The sequence below is a fragment of the Rhododendron vialii genome, chromosome 5a (genome assembly GCF_030253575.1).
Source record: "Rhododendron vialii isolate Sample 1 chromosome 5a, ASM3025357v1".
NCBI classification, from domain to species: Eukaryota; Viridiplantae; Streptophyta; class Magnoliopsida; order Ericales; family Ericaceae; genus Rhododendron; species Rhododendron vialii.
Genome location: NC_080561.1, coordinates 9,078,476 through 9,091,780, shown reverse-complemented (window position 1 = coordinate 9,091,780; position 13,305 = coordinate 9,078,476). Strand labels below are relative to the sequence as shown.

At 37.6% G+C, this 13,305-nt stretch overlaps 1 protein-coding gene across 3 annotated transcripts in view; it reads right to left on the bottom strand.

Annotated features, from left to right (window-relative positions):
* The window catches only part of LOC131325700 (probable glutathione peroxidase 2), an 88,607-nt gene extending 75,633 nt beyond the window's left edge, over nucleotides 1-12,974 (bottom strand). For 2 of the 3 annotated variants that reach the window (XM_058358103.1, XM_058358104.1), the window contains exons 1-5: nucleotides 12,778-12,974; nucleotides 11,919-11,995; nucleotides 8,932-8,993; nucleotides 8,726-8,844; nucleotides 7,719-7,886 (exon numbers count right to left, since the gene is read on the bottom strand). In XM_058358103.1, coding sequence (XP_058214086.1) covers nucleotides 7,719-7,886; nucleotides 8,726-8,844; nucleotides 8,932-8,993; nucleotides 11,919-11,995; nucleotides 12,778-12,921 — 570 coding nt within the window. In that variant the 5' untranslated portion in view covers nucleotides 12,922-12,974. Of the gene's footprint in view, nucleotides 1-6,661; nucleotides 6,843-7,718; nucleotides 7,887-8,725; nucleotides 8,845-8,931; nucleotides 8,994-11,918; nucleotides 11,996-12,777 lie in introns of those variants that run through there. The other variant, XM_058358102.1, reaches the window with a different exon arrangement.
* Between the last annotated feature and the right edge of the window lie 331 nt (nucleotides 12,975-13,305).

The following is a 13,305-nucleotide window of genomic DNA, read 5'->3' as shown; positions in this document are numbered from 1 at the left end:
AAAAATAATAACACAATACCACAGCCTTGTGAAAAAGTAACAGATACGATTACCAGAGAAGAACACCAATTAAATTCTGGAAAACCTTAAAGAACTTGAATCAAACTTGAATTTGAAATTAATCTCCTGAAAACAGCAGCCAAAGTTAAGAACAAAGAGAAAATAAAACGTACGTATCTCTGTTAACCTAGCTACTAGTGTTAAGAGGGCTTTTATATTAATCCCTTAATTGCAATTAAAATCCTAAAACAAATCGGAATCGGACCCGCAACGACCCAAAACGCCACCGTTCCATAGCCAATTAACACCCTCGGTAGCGCTATACCAAAAAGGGTATAGCGCTCGCGAATCCTTTGAGGCGTTGACTCCGTTGACCTAGCTTTGGTCGTTCCTCCCTCTTAACCTCTCGGTAGCGCTACACCAAAAAGGGTGTAGCGCTCGCCAACTCTCTGATCACTTTGTGCAACACGCTGTGCCACTTCTGAGCGCTGAACTCATTCTCCTGTAGCGCTCACGGAGATTCTGATCACTTTCTCTCGAGTTCTACTTCAACACTTAGTCTCCAAAGCCTTCCTAGCGCTCTAACTCCATCATGGCCTTTCCGAATACTTCTCGTTACCGCCAAAACATCTCAATTTCCTGCGAATCAAGCTTAAACACAAAACCCAACCACGTGCACGCATTAAATGGAAAATGAGAATTAAATACACGTCTAACGCGCTAATTTCCCTTACTTAGGCGCTTAAATTCATGAATTCTGCGCGCCTATCAGTACGCCAGTCAGAAGACCCTGTAAGCCAGTTACACCATTTGGTCAGTGCTTGACTTTGCATTATCTGGGTTCTGGAATACGACCAGATGGATCCCAGAGGCCTTCTAAAGCAGATAATATCCATAAACAGCTACACAGTTCTAAAATACAGAAAGCTGTAATCTGGTTGTTAGCATGCTATAAGGTGATAAAATGAAGAGGAAAGCAGAAAATGGACGATCAATGATCCCCACGTCAGTATTGCACGTACCACCATAACTGGCGTACGGCTCTATAGTACTGGCGTGTGCCATTAATCATCCTATACGATCCTTGAAACTTTGCCAGCTTTGGGGCCAGGACTGGTATTGCTTACCAGCCTTGACCCTGCTAGCACCCTTTAGGGGTCAGAACAGATTACAAAGTAAAAGGTGGTATACCTTTTTGGATGGAGTTTGATGAGATGTTTGAGCTTTGAGTTTGAAATTTGATGGATGGATGAAGAATGTGAGAGTGGTATGATGCGTAGGGAATGTGCTCTTTGCTTACTCTTTAACATAAAAAAAAAAAAGAAAAGAAACAAAGAACACAAGAGAGAGAGAAAAAGAACTTGTAGACTCTTAATGGTGGTAACCCCTTGCATATGAATGCAATGGGGGTATTTATAGCACAAGAATGGACTGGAGAGAGGGCAGTAACCAGCTGGTTAAGGGCTGATTGGGTTAAGAAGAGAAGTTTCCATGCATTAAATGCATGGGACTTGGGTTGAAAGGTGGTGTAGAAGAGAGGGGGAGCCGGCTGCACGATTGTAATCATCAGGGAACTGTAGATTACGTCGGGGTGGCCATAAAAGTCTCGAGCACGTGGTTAAATAGTGATGGTTTGACTAGTTTTGACTGGCGTACGCCAAGAAGGGACCTGCATGCGCCAGTAATAACTGGGTCAACGGTCAATGACTGACACGTGGCAGCTTACTGGCGCATGCCCGAGTGGCACCAGCGTAAGCCAATAGGGTTGTGTTGAGGCCATTTGATTCTGGCTTCAAGGGTTTGAAAGAGGTTCGACAAAGGTTTGAACGAGGTTCATGACGCTCAAAGCTCGAACACACCAACAATCTCGGGATGTTCTTGACCTTAATCATCATCGGGGAATCAAAGACTGTAAATAAACTAATCTGGATGGTCTAGAATAGGGTGTCCACACTCCATCGCTTTCAAATTAAGTATCCAAAAGTATTTTGGACGGTTCGAATTTTAAAAAGACTCTTTCACGAAAGAACACGAAAGATGAAAGAGAACACTTTCGTTCTCTTTCGTGAAAGAGTCTTTTTAAAATCCGGACCATTGATTGCCGAGATGAACAATATGATTGAGTACTGTGGTGGGAGGAGCGGTGAAACAGAGCGGTCCCCTCTTTTTTGGTTTTAAGATTGCGGGGCAGCAACTTTTATAGAATCTACATAATAAGGGAGGAGGATTTTGAATCTTATCTCTCTATAAATCCTAACCATTGATTTGCTCCATAATTCCATGGCCATTATTCAATGTGTGGTCTTAATTTCTTATGTTATGTATGCATGTGAGGTGTTGTTGTAGCACTTGATTAACGTTCACCAACCACCTTGAAGAGAATATTGAGGGAGGGAGAGAGAGGGGGATGGGATGTCGGAAAATTATTAATTACTTGCTGTTGGAGCACCATCACGTGAAAATAATTGTAAAGACATATGTAAGGTGCTATGCTGCCTTTTGAGAGTGTTGAATGGAAAATGGCCCATTAAATGATTGTGAAAAGGGGGAATTGCATTTCAGTGGATAGTGGGGCAAAAATGCCTAACTCATGGACCATGTTTTTGGAATTGCTCAATCATGGGAAGGAAAACAATAATTCTCAAGACATGGAATTGAAGACAAAAATACCCCTCCCTTCTGTCATGAATCAAGGGCAACTTAGGTTTATACACGGGGCAATTTAAATTCATACACGGGGCAACTTAGGTTCATACATTGGGCAATTTAAATTCATACACGGGGCAACTTAGAAGGCAACTTAGATTCATACATGGGGCAATTTAGATTCATACATGGGGCAACTTAGAGGACAATTTAGGTTCATACATAGGGCAACTTAGAGGGCAACTTAGGTTCATACATAGGGCAATTTTAATTCATACATGGGGGGTAACTTAGAGGGCAACTTAAGCTTATACATGGGGCAACTTAGATTTATACATAGGGCAATTTAGATTCATACACGAGGCAACTTAGAGGACAACTTAGGTTCATACACGGGGCAACTTAGAGGGCAATTTAGGTTCATACACGGGGCAACTTAGATTCATATATGGGGCAATTTAGATTCATACACAGGGCAACTTAAAGGACAACTTAGGTTCATACACGGGGCAACTTAGATTCATACATGGGACAACTTAAATTAACACACCTTGATACCTTGATACAAGGTGCATCTTATTTTCATAACATCTTTGCACCGGCTCAAACGGATTGAAAATTGAAACACTTATTTTTTAACTATATTTTTTAATATGTATATAGGAAAAAAAGGAGAAAAAAAAACCAGTCGGATTCATTAGAGGCAATACTTACACCTCATGCTTAGAGTGTTGATTCGTGTTCCAAAAATGTTATTTCTGGAGGCTATAAAAGGAGGACTTTGTGTTTCAACTATATTTTTTAACTAAAAAATTGAAATACATAATTTTTAACTATATTTTTAATATATAAATGGTATAAAAAAATGTTTCAAATTTCAGTCCGTTTGAACCGGTACAAAGATATTATTTTTCTGACCATTTCATCCTAAATGGTCGTAGTAAATTTTTGGCTCTAAGGCATTTCAACGAACACCCTAAGATTCCTTATTTAGTTTTAGAGTTCTCTTAGGGTGCACATTGAAAGGCCTTAGAGTGAAAAATTTATTACCACCATTTAGGATGAAATGATAAAAAAATAATATCTTTGCACCGGTTCAAACAGATTGAAAATTGAAACACTTATTTTTGTAACTATATTTTTTAATCTGTAAAGGAAAAAAACAGTCGGATAGAAAGAAAGAAAAGGAAATAAAGAGAAAAAAAAACGAAAAAGAAGAAGATTCAAACTGTAAAGAAAGAAAAGGAAATAAAGAGAAAAAAAAAACAATCAAATTGGGGGGGGGGGGGGGTTAAATGTGGAAATGGGGTTGTGGGGTCAGGGTGGGGCGTCAGGAAAAAAAACACAAAGTAAGAACTTAATTTTTAGGGTTTCAAATATGTATGGGTATATTAGTCCTTTTACATAGTATTTTCCATGCATTGGAAATTACTTTTCTCCTTTTCATATTTAGATGAATTTTAAAAAAAGTGGTCCATGAGTTGGGCATCTTTTGCCCCTCTCTCCACTGAAATGTAATTCTCCCTTGTGAAAAACACATTTCAGCCGTTGGATTCCAAAACTAATGTTGTGGAGCACTGAAAATAAAAGGTTTGACAAGATGTGGAGAGGGAAAATGCTGACGTTCCCCTCTCATACAATCAAATAACATGAACCTTTTTTTGCATAAATTTCAGAATTTTTGTATGCATATATACACTATTCTATATTTTACGAAAATAGCAACAAAAAAGAAGAAGAAGCTTTTATTGGTCTGAGAATGGTACAAAAGATTATATATTAGGGTACAGAAGCTGATTCAACGAGAGGCGTTTTGTAGCGGAGATGGAATCAAGACAAGGTGGTGTTCACTATAAGTCTGCTTATAGTGTTTGGGTATATATCTAGGTTCGAACAGATTTTAGTTGTTCATCCATTCATTGTCGAGATGAAATTTGAGCCGTTCATTGCTGAAATTGGACAGCCTGAATGGGTCAAACACGGGGACAGCAGGCTCCCCAATTTGGGGGTCCTACTTTAAGAATCCTTGTCTTATGTCAGTATGGAAGAACCTTTGTCCTTCAAAAATGGAAATTAAACAGAACTCTTGAGGAGTGTCATTTTGGATTTGAACCTAGCAGTTTGCCCCCGTTGTTCCCAGGCTGCAGAAACTCCAAACCACGTACTCTTGGTCTAGTGGCGGAGTTACGATTTTGGCCGAGGGGGCCCGATTTAACCGACATATTTTTCTCTAAACGTACAATCGATATAACGTAGAGCTTTTGTTTCCAATGTACTGTAATACATTTGTACATTGAACAAATTCTAGCCTAACGTAGGTTATTTGCTACGACAACATTCACACGCTTATTTGCTGTTTATGGAAGAAATTGAGAAATGGGAAAATATAAAGTAACATGTTTTTTTATTAAATCAAGAAAAATTATTCAGATTATAAGAACATATATTACAGTAATAATATCGATAATAATCGAAATTAGATATCACATTTGTTGACACTTAAAAATTGAGGGATCCGGGCCCTACATAGTTCAGACATTGTCTTGGTCTGCCCTGCTTCCATTTCCAATTAGCTATGAGCTGGTTTGATAATGGATTCCAAACTTGGAGAAACACATCTGGAATGTTGGCTTCTAATGCTATCTTATGGTCCCTATGGTTGGCAAGAAAAATGATACAGTGCATAACAAGACTATGCCTGTCTGTGAAGCTGTAGAGTTGGTGAAGACTAGAATAGCCATTTGGATCAAGAGCAAATTCAACCCAAGTGATTACTGGATTGAGGATTTCAAGAGATGCTTGGAGGGGATTAGGAAATTGAAGGTTTAAGCTTGCAGCACATGGGCTGATTCCTACTCCGTATTTTCTCATTATGTTTCTTCTTTCTTTTTCTTAATGTTTAAGGGTAAAATGTGGCAGTTTTGTGGGTTTATTGCTCCTCTTATCGATGTACCCTTAGCGATTCTTAATATATTTCTTTTGCAGATAAAAAAAGAAAGGCATCGGTACTACTAGGGAGCATTGCCTTAAACACCATGCACATGGCCATTCATAGCTAGCGAATCTCAGGACACCTATAGAGAGGCCGGAACTTAGATTCCACCAAGTGCTATGAGTGATAAAGAGTAGGTTTAACCCCATCAAACGGACACAGAGACTTGATTTGAAGCATTGAGCGACAGAATATAAGTACTTATACATTGAACCGACCACTTGCAATGAAGATCTTCATTTTTACACAGTTTTCACAATGAAATACATGGCTCATTCTAATATGTTTATTGGGTAGAAATAAGCTTAAGGAGAAGGTGCATCAACCCTTCACCAGATCCCGTAATGGCAAGAGTCTCGTACACTGAGTATATTTTTTACTATGATTACGGACTCTCTGCGTTAGCTTTAGAGATCCTCTGCACCAATTTTTTTTGTACTGACGTACCAAGTATTTGTCAGCCGTAGGATTGTGTGAGAATCTCTAAGCATGATCCTGCAGCTTAAAAAGACTTGGCTTGTCAAAACAGCTAAAAAAAAAAAATCCATTTGGCTAGGCTATTGTACACGCCTTGAGCAAAATAATTGGGAGGTGTGCAGGCCCTCCTTCAAGGGCGAAGTCAAAAATTCTTGGCAGTGGGGTCAATTTCCTATAGCACAAAAAAATTTTGTTTCATACTACTTGATAGTAAAAAAAAAAACTTTGAAATGGTAAACAAAAAGGAGTTAAGTAGATATTTTTGGGGGTTTTTTTTGGGGGAGAAGTGAGGATATTTTACTTTGCCCTCTTTTTTTCCTCAACTTCCAAACTTTTAAACGGACTGGGGTAAATTGTAATGTAAAAGTGGAGTCAAGTAAGCAATTTTGGGGTGAAAAATATAACTATCTCCATTGTAATTTGGAAGGCAGGGGGGTCGGATGCCACCCATTGTCTCAAGGTGGCTCCACCCCTGCCCTCCTTGGTCTTGTTGATACCATTGTTCTAGTTTCACAAAATTGTTTTGCTGATTAAAAAAAATAAACGTATGAAAAGACTCTTTTATTAACAAAGATCTCAACTCATGCAAGAATTAAAAAACACGAACCTATCATAATCCGTTTAGATACAAGCAAAATTGTTGCTAGGTCAAACAGAAGTTTAATTCTATAAAGGAGGTGAACAGAGTTGGTGCTCAAACAGATCCCAACAGATTCTCTATCTCTTTCTGTCATCAAAGAAAAAAAATTACAAAACACTAATCAGCTGCTACTAATGCACTTCAAGAGAGTCAACCATCAGGCAACAAAGAACTAAACATAAGGAAAAAACTAAAGAGCACACAAATTTGCGAAAACACTTGCACACTTAGTTGCCCGAGCGGGGGCGGAGGCAGGAGAGCAGAGGATCATAGAAGCTCCTCATTCGGGAGCGCCACAGGGAGCATTTAGGAATAATACGTGAAAATATAACTATGCAATGCAATTAAATGTTATTATTCGTCATTCATGTCAATTGCAAATATTGTCTTAGTGACTAAGTATTATCATGTTTATGTTAAGTACTTGTGCAAATTTAAGTTAATATTTTTCTATTATCTTATCAAGACTTCATATTATCTTGCTTGGTATCTTTTATTTTTGTTTCTTTTGGTATTTTATCAACACTTCATATTATCTTGCTTGGTATCTTTTATTTTTGTTTCTTTTGGTATTTTATATGCATACGAGGTTCTATCCTAGTTGGGAGCAGGTTTCTTTCTCAATGGGAGTGAGGTCCATAGAAGAGTCTGACTTGACAGTGCGGGAGCGAGTGTCTGAGGTGGATTCGCCACCCACATAGGAGGTTCCTACAACTAAGCTTATACACACACTTGCACGGACCATCCATTCATATGAGTGTGCAAGTGTTCGTGTAAATTGCGTATGTCCCTAGCAAGATTGATAAACAAAATATGTAAATATACACAGACAAGTATATGGCTTTGAAGGAGGGCAAGAGAGTAATTCCACATACCAACTCACCTAGGCAATTGCTGACTAGGGAGAGGCATAATGGACCCTTTAAACACACACACACACACACAAAAGTATATGGCTCAAACCTCAATTTCAAGGGGTGATGTAGTTGGAGCGTATCTCTCGACAACTTTTCCTTCTTTGTTTACCAGAAACTTAGTAAAGTTCCACTTGATGTCATCTCCAAATAAGCCTCCTTTCTCTGATTTTAAGAACTTGAATATTGGTGCTGCATTCTCTCCATTCACCTCAATCTATACGAGCCAAAAGATTAGTCACGATAATTTTGCTTCGTTTAATGTATGGATAATTTTATTGTGTTTATTCAGTGACACAGAACACTATTCAAAATAGTGACACACAACACTATTCAAAATAATGATATACAAACGTATGAATAGTGTTGTGTGTCGCTGAATAAACACAAAATATGCGTACAATTCCATGATGCTCGGAATACTGTTCAAAATAATGAATGGATAATCAACAATACTATTCAAAATATGCATAAACACAAAATAATGTATGGATAATCAACATTACTGTTCAATGACGATAAAGAGAACTGAAAATGAAGTATCTTTGTATAGCGCAAAAGGTAGGATACTCGAAATCTTTTGAAAAAAAATCGAATTATTTCTAGTGGTAATAATGAAAGTTTAAAACAAACAAAAGGAGAAAGGTAAACACACACATTTATATACTGTTCCACCTTTACAGAATGGAAGTTATGAGGACTTCTTTGAAAGCATGACAAATGGTTTGCACCAATTAATGGGATTAGTAGGAAATTATACAATTCTCAGTGGGGGTACACTACAATAGCTTCTAAAACCATAGACCGAAAACTCACACTTTTCAAAAGAACTAATTTTGTGCATGGCCACTGTTTTCCTGAAATCTTGAATGCATGTCTGAAGGTTTGGATTTTACAGAATCAAATTTTCAGTGGGAAAGGGTTTGGCGAAGGCACTTTTCCGGTTCTACTGTATTTAAAAGCTTCTGCTATTTCCATCTTTTAAAAAAATCTTGCCATTTGATTTCTGAATCACTATTTAGTTCCTATCCACTCTTCTTCTCTTTGAGTAGTTACCTTTTCAAATATCGGGAACTCAGCTTTGAACATAGTGCACGCAGTTTCCTGGATCTCCTTGTTAGTTCCTGGTTCTTGCCAACCAAACTGGTTACAAGGAAATGCTAAAATCTCAAAACCTGTGATAACAAAATCAGCAATCAGAAGTATAAGGAAATACAAAAATAACTAGAGTTGGAAAAATGGTTAGGGGACCATGAACAAACCTTGGTCTCTGTACTTTTCGTACAACATGTTCAATTCTTTGTAGTTTGATTGTGTTAACCCACTGGGTAAAGGGAGCCCAAGAAAAAAAGGTGAAAACATTGATGTTAGTTTGAACAGCTGATGTATGGTTGAATGAATGTTATATATGTTGCAATTTGATATTAGTATCAAACAAACAAGGCAGTGGAAGTCATCAGCCAAGAAACTAAGTAGGTTTCAAGAAAAAAGCAGCATTCTGATGCTGCAATAGCTGGCCATGTTCATCTTTTCTGAAATCTCCAAAGAGCTCTAGATATTTCCACAAGTAAACTAGATGGCCAAAGGGGTCATTCACCATTTTTCTCTCCCTAGTTTAGAGTTTCTGTTTTTGTAAGTACTATTTGAGACATGTCATTTTATGCTTAAAGCATGTCCTTTGCTGAGGATAATATCGGTCTTTTTCACAGCCATGGGAGGAATAATTTTTTAGTTATTGTAATTTTCCGGGCTGACTTTATCCATGAACTAAAAAACAGCTTAGATTTAAGGGTAGGAATAGTAGATAAGGTCTCTCCTTTCCGAGATGGATGTTCGCCTATTCCTCCTCCTATGGGTTGTCAAGGGAAAAAAGTCCAAAATAATCACGCGGGGTATAGTTACCACCATATCATCAATTGCCGTCTTTCAACACTTGTTTCTTAGATTTAACTTCCTTTCTTCTAAGGCTTCTCATTTGGCCTGAGTGATGCTCTCTGGACATCGGCATAGTTGAGTTCTTAATACTTCGAGAGCCTTTTTTTGCAATCCATTCTTAACATCATTAGATGGGGCAACTGAAACAATCTTCTTAGTTGAAACAAGTTGTTAGTCAAGCTACTAATTCTAACTTGCCTCTCTAGCATGCTCAATAACACTTTGGACTTCGGAGTATAGAAACAGCAGTTGATATGTCTGACCCCTTGGTTATAAAAGGCAGCAGAAGAGAACACCTAATCACCAGCATATTTATCTGAAGTCCAATTCCAGCATTTTTTAAGCAATACTGCATTTTATATCTCTATGGAAGCAAAGTGATTCACTGTTTTGCTCAATTCGAAAGGCCCTATACTTCTTGTAGAAACGAACCCCTCTATGATTTGACCGCATACCTCAAAATCGACTTCTGGTCTGGGTTAAACCTTTCAGGATATGCTATAACTACGTGGAATATTGACAGCTAAGAGAACAATGCAAAACGTGAAATTCAATTCTTTGACCACAAGCAGTATCAACTATAGAAATAAAGAAAATTTTAAGGAAAAGTAAAAGATAAAAGTTCACCTACTCCTCAACACTGATTGAACTGATCAAAAATGCTGAGAGGATATCCAGTTTACAGCTCGTGTTAAAATTCTGGAGGGAAAATCTTCACTATCAACAGCTTGAATTCATCCACCAAGTGCCAGTATCATGCGATTAGACATGCGATTTCACAACAAATGTGAAGTTGCTTCTCCAGCGTTTGGATGCAACAATTATAGGTGGGTTTATTTGTATTCATTGAACAACTATCCTATAGAATAGGGGATTTTCCAGTACCATGAGGTATCGGGAATTGGTAATCTCCTCACATAAGTAATGTTGGATTACTCATCTGTGAAATTAAGACATCCCCTAAAAATAAGTCCAGACGCCAGGTGAACATGGCCTAAGTTTTTTTTAGCAAAACTACCATGTGAAGGTTCTTGCCATTCTTTTACGTTAATTTTATTTGGATTTAGAGAGGTAGCTATCAAAACTAAATCATTTGTTTTTAGAGGATGTTAGGTTAGATATCCTCGATCCCAGTATTGGCTCATAGTGTTCAATCAGGAAGATTCAACAAACAATTATTAGTGTGATGAATAAACAACTACTGTATTGACAAACAAATCATTGCACAAAATAGCATAACCGTTCGGAGTTTTGATGCGAGTTATGATAACAGATGAATATGGACTTCTATGAAGTGCAGATACGGAAATGGACATGGGACAAAACAATTCTCAAGAAATAGCGGCATGGATACGATAGGGGACACGACATTTTTTTTTAAATAACTTTTTTAGTTATGCAAACGTACAATATAACCACCAAATATTTAGCTTTGGACTCCTTTCGAATGCAAGTGATGCGTATAACACGTACACATATGTTACTTTGGTCCAATACTTTTGAGGTTACAAGTATTTTACTCCGGAAAAACTATTTAAATTTATAGAAATCACCCTGTTGTGTCCCCATGTTTGTCCCCGAAGTGTCCCTCACATGTCCCCCCGATTGTCCCCGTTAAAGCATCCAACTCAATACCAATTGGCAATGAGTGAAGAGGCTGTAGGCTCATATAATAGTTTTGGAGGAGATAATTGACCGATGTGGGACAAACTCCAAAACCCCAACTGCATGTGCGACCCCCAACTCGCATGTGGAGAGGTAAACAAACGATCCAGAACACATAGATCACAACAAACAACAATGTAATCATGGCACAAACAAGGAGAATCAAATTCTCCGAAACCTAGCTGGCTAGCTCTGATACTATGTTGAAGCATCCAACTCAATACCAATTAGCAATGACTGGAGAGCTCGAACAGACTCATATACTAGTTTTGGGGGAGATAATTGACTGATATGGGGCAAACTCCAACAGTCCCCAAAATAAAAGAATATTGTAATTTTACAAGCATGGCACTTGGCGTGTCCCATATGTGTCTCTGGCGTTTCACGTATTGCCAGAGTGTCTGACACAAATAAGGCAATCTCTAGGAGTGTCTGTGCTTCATAGATTAGATTCCGAAGTTGGATTCTTTTCCTTCATAGATATAAGAACCATACAAAGAAACGTAGCAGATTCTTTTCCTGTATAGCTATAAGAAGCATACAAAGAAACGGAGCAGAAAAAATAATCGAAGCAAAAATAGAACTAAACACAATATTGGTTATGTCAATTAATCAATAGATTGAAGGAGAAATTGGTTAAATCATTTACCATTTTGAAGCAACATTCACTACCAATAAAACCTTCCACTTGTAACTCCTTAGAGGTACACTATTGCCACGTATATCCTGCACTTCCATCAATCAGCAAATAAACACATACATTGAAATTGCTTGGCAAAAGAAGCGCAACATGCTTGCTCAAACAAAATAACTACATGAGGAATGAAAAGAGGGATGACAGAAGATAGAACAGAACAAAAGTTTTGAACCCACAATTTAAGTTGATTAGTGACTTGATTAACCTTGATTTGAGTAACAATTCGAGTCAAAATAAACAATAATGGAGAAATTTAGTTTTGATGGGTTTTAATCAAATTTTCCGTCTTGAGTCAGGAGCCTCGTGCACTGGGTTTGCTCTTTAGTGGAGATAATGGTTAGGGCTGGAAATCCTCTAATGCAAAAGAAACTTCAAATAAATCCTAAGGTGTCATGTTCATGTTCGAAACACCTCCTTTACGGCCAATCCATATGAAGCATTTGCTCCAACTTCAAGTGGGGCTGCTACTAGTGGATGTTGGGTTTGTGGAAATTGTATGTCCATCTCAAATCCAATCGGCAATGAGTGGAGATGTCCAGCATGTCAACCATTCCATTCCCAAATTTAGGATTATATTTTCTTAACAAGGTGGTCTCCGGGACTAATCGAAGTGCGCGTAAGCTAGCCTGATCACCTGGTTATAAAAACACAAACAGATGTACCCTGACAGAAAATCTGAAAATGAGGGCTAATTAGAGAGAAAAAGAGAAACCCCAATCAATTGCTAAGGAAGGAACTGGAGATCAAAAGCCAGACATGAAGAAGTCCTTAAATTCAAAACGTAAGAAACTTGCAAAAGAACCCATAATACCTTGACTGTGAAATCATAAATGGATTTGGGGGTTCCTTCAGCCGTATTTTGAGGAGGACGAGGTGGGTTTCTGAAGAAGAAGAAGGACAAAGCAAGACCCAGTAACAGAAGAGATGCCCAGTTGGTGAATCTCCATGAATACATGCTCCAACCTTCTGTTTTTGACGGCAAGACATCCTATAATAACATAGAGAATAACAATGAAGTAGGTTAACGAGACTGGGCGTGATTATTAATGGACGTAATGCTTTATTAATAAAATTAAAATTAAAGTTTGTTCTTATAATTTAAAAAAAAAAAAAAAACTACATTTTGTAGTTTTAGGTCAATGTTTCGTGAATTATTAATTCCTTTTGACCGAACAAATTTAAAATGTCAATAATTATGTTTTTTTTTGTCAAACGGAAAATTAAATAATTATGTTAAACAATCAAAACTATAAAACTGTTTTGAATAGAGATAAAATTAATCTAAAAAACTCTTTATTCAAAAAACAATTACTCTTGAACATTTTTTTTTATTTTTCAA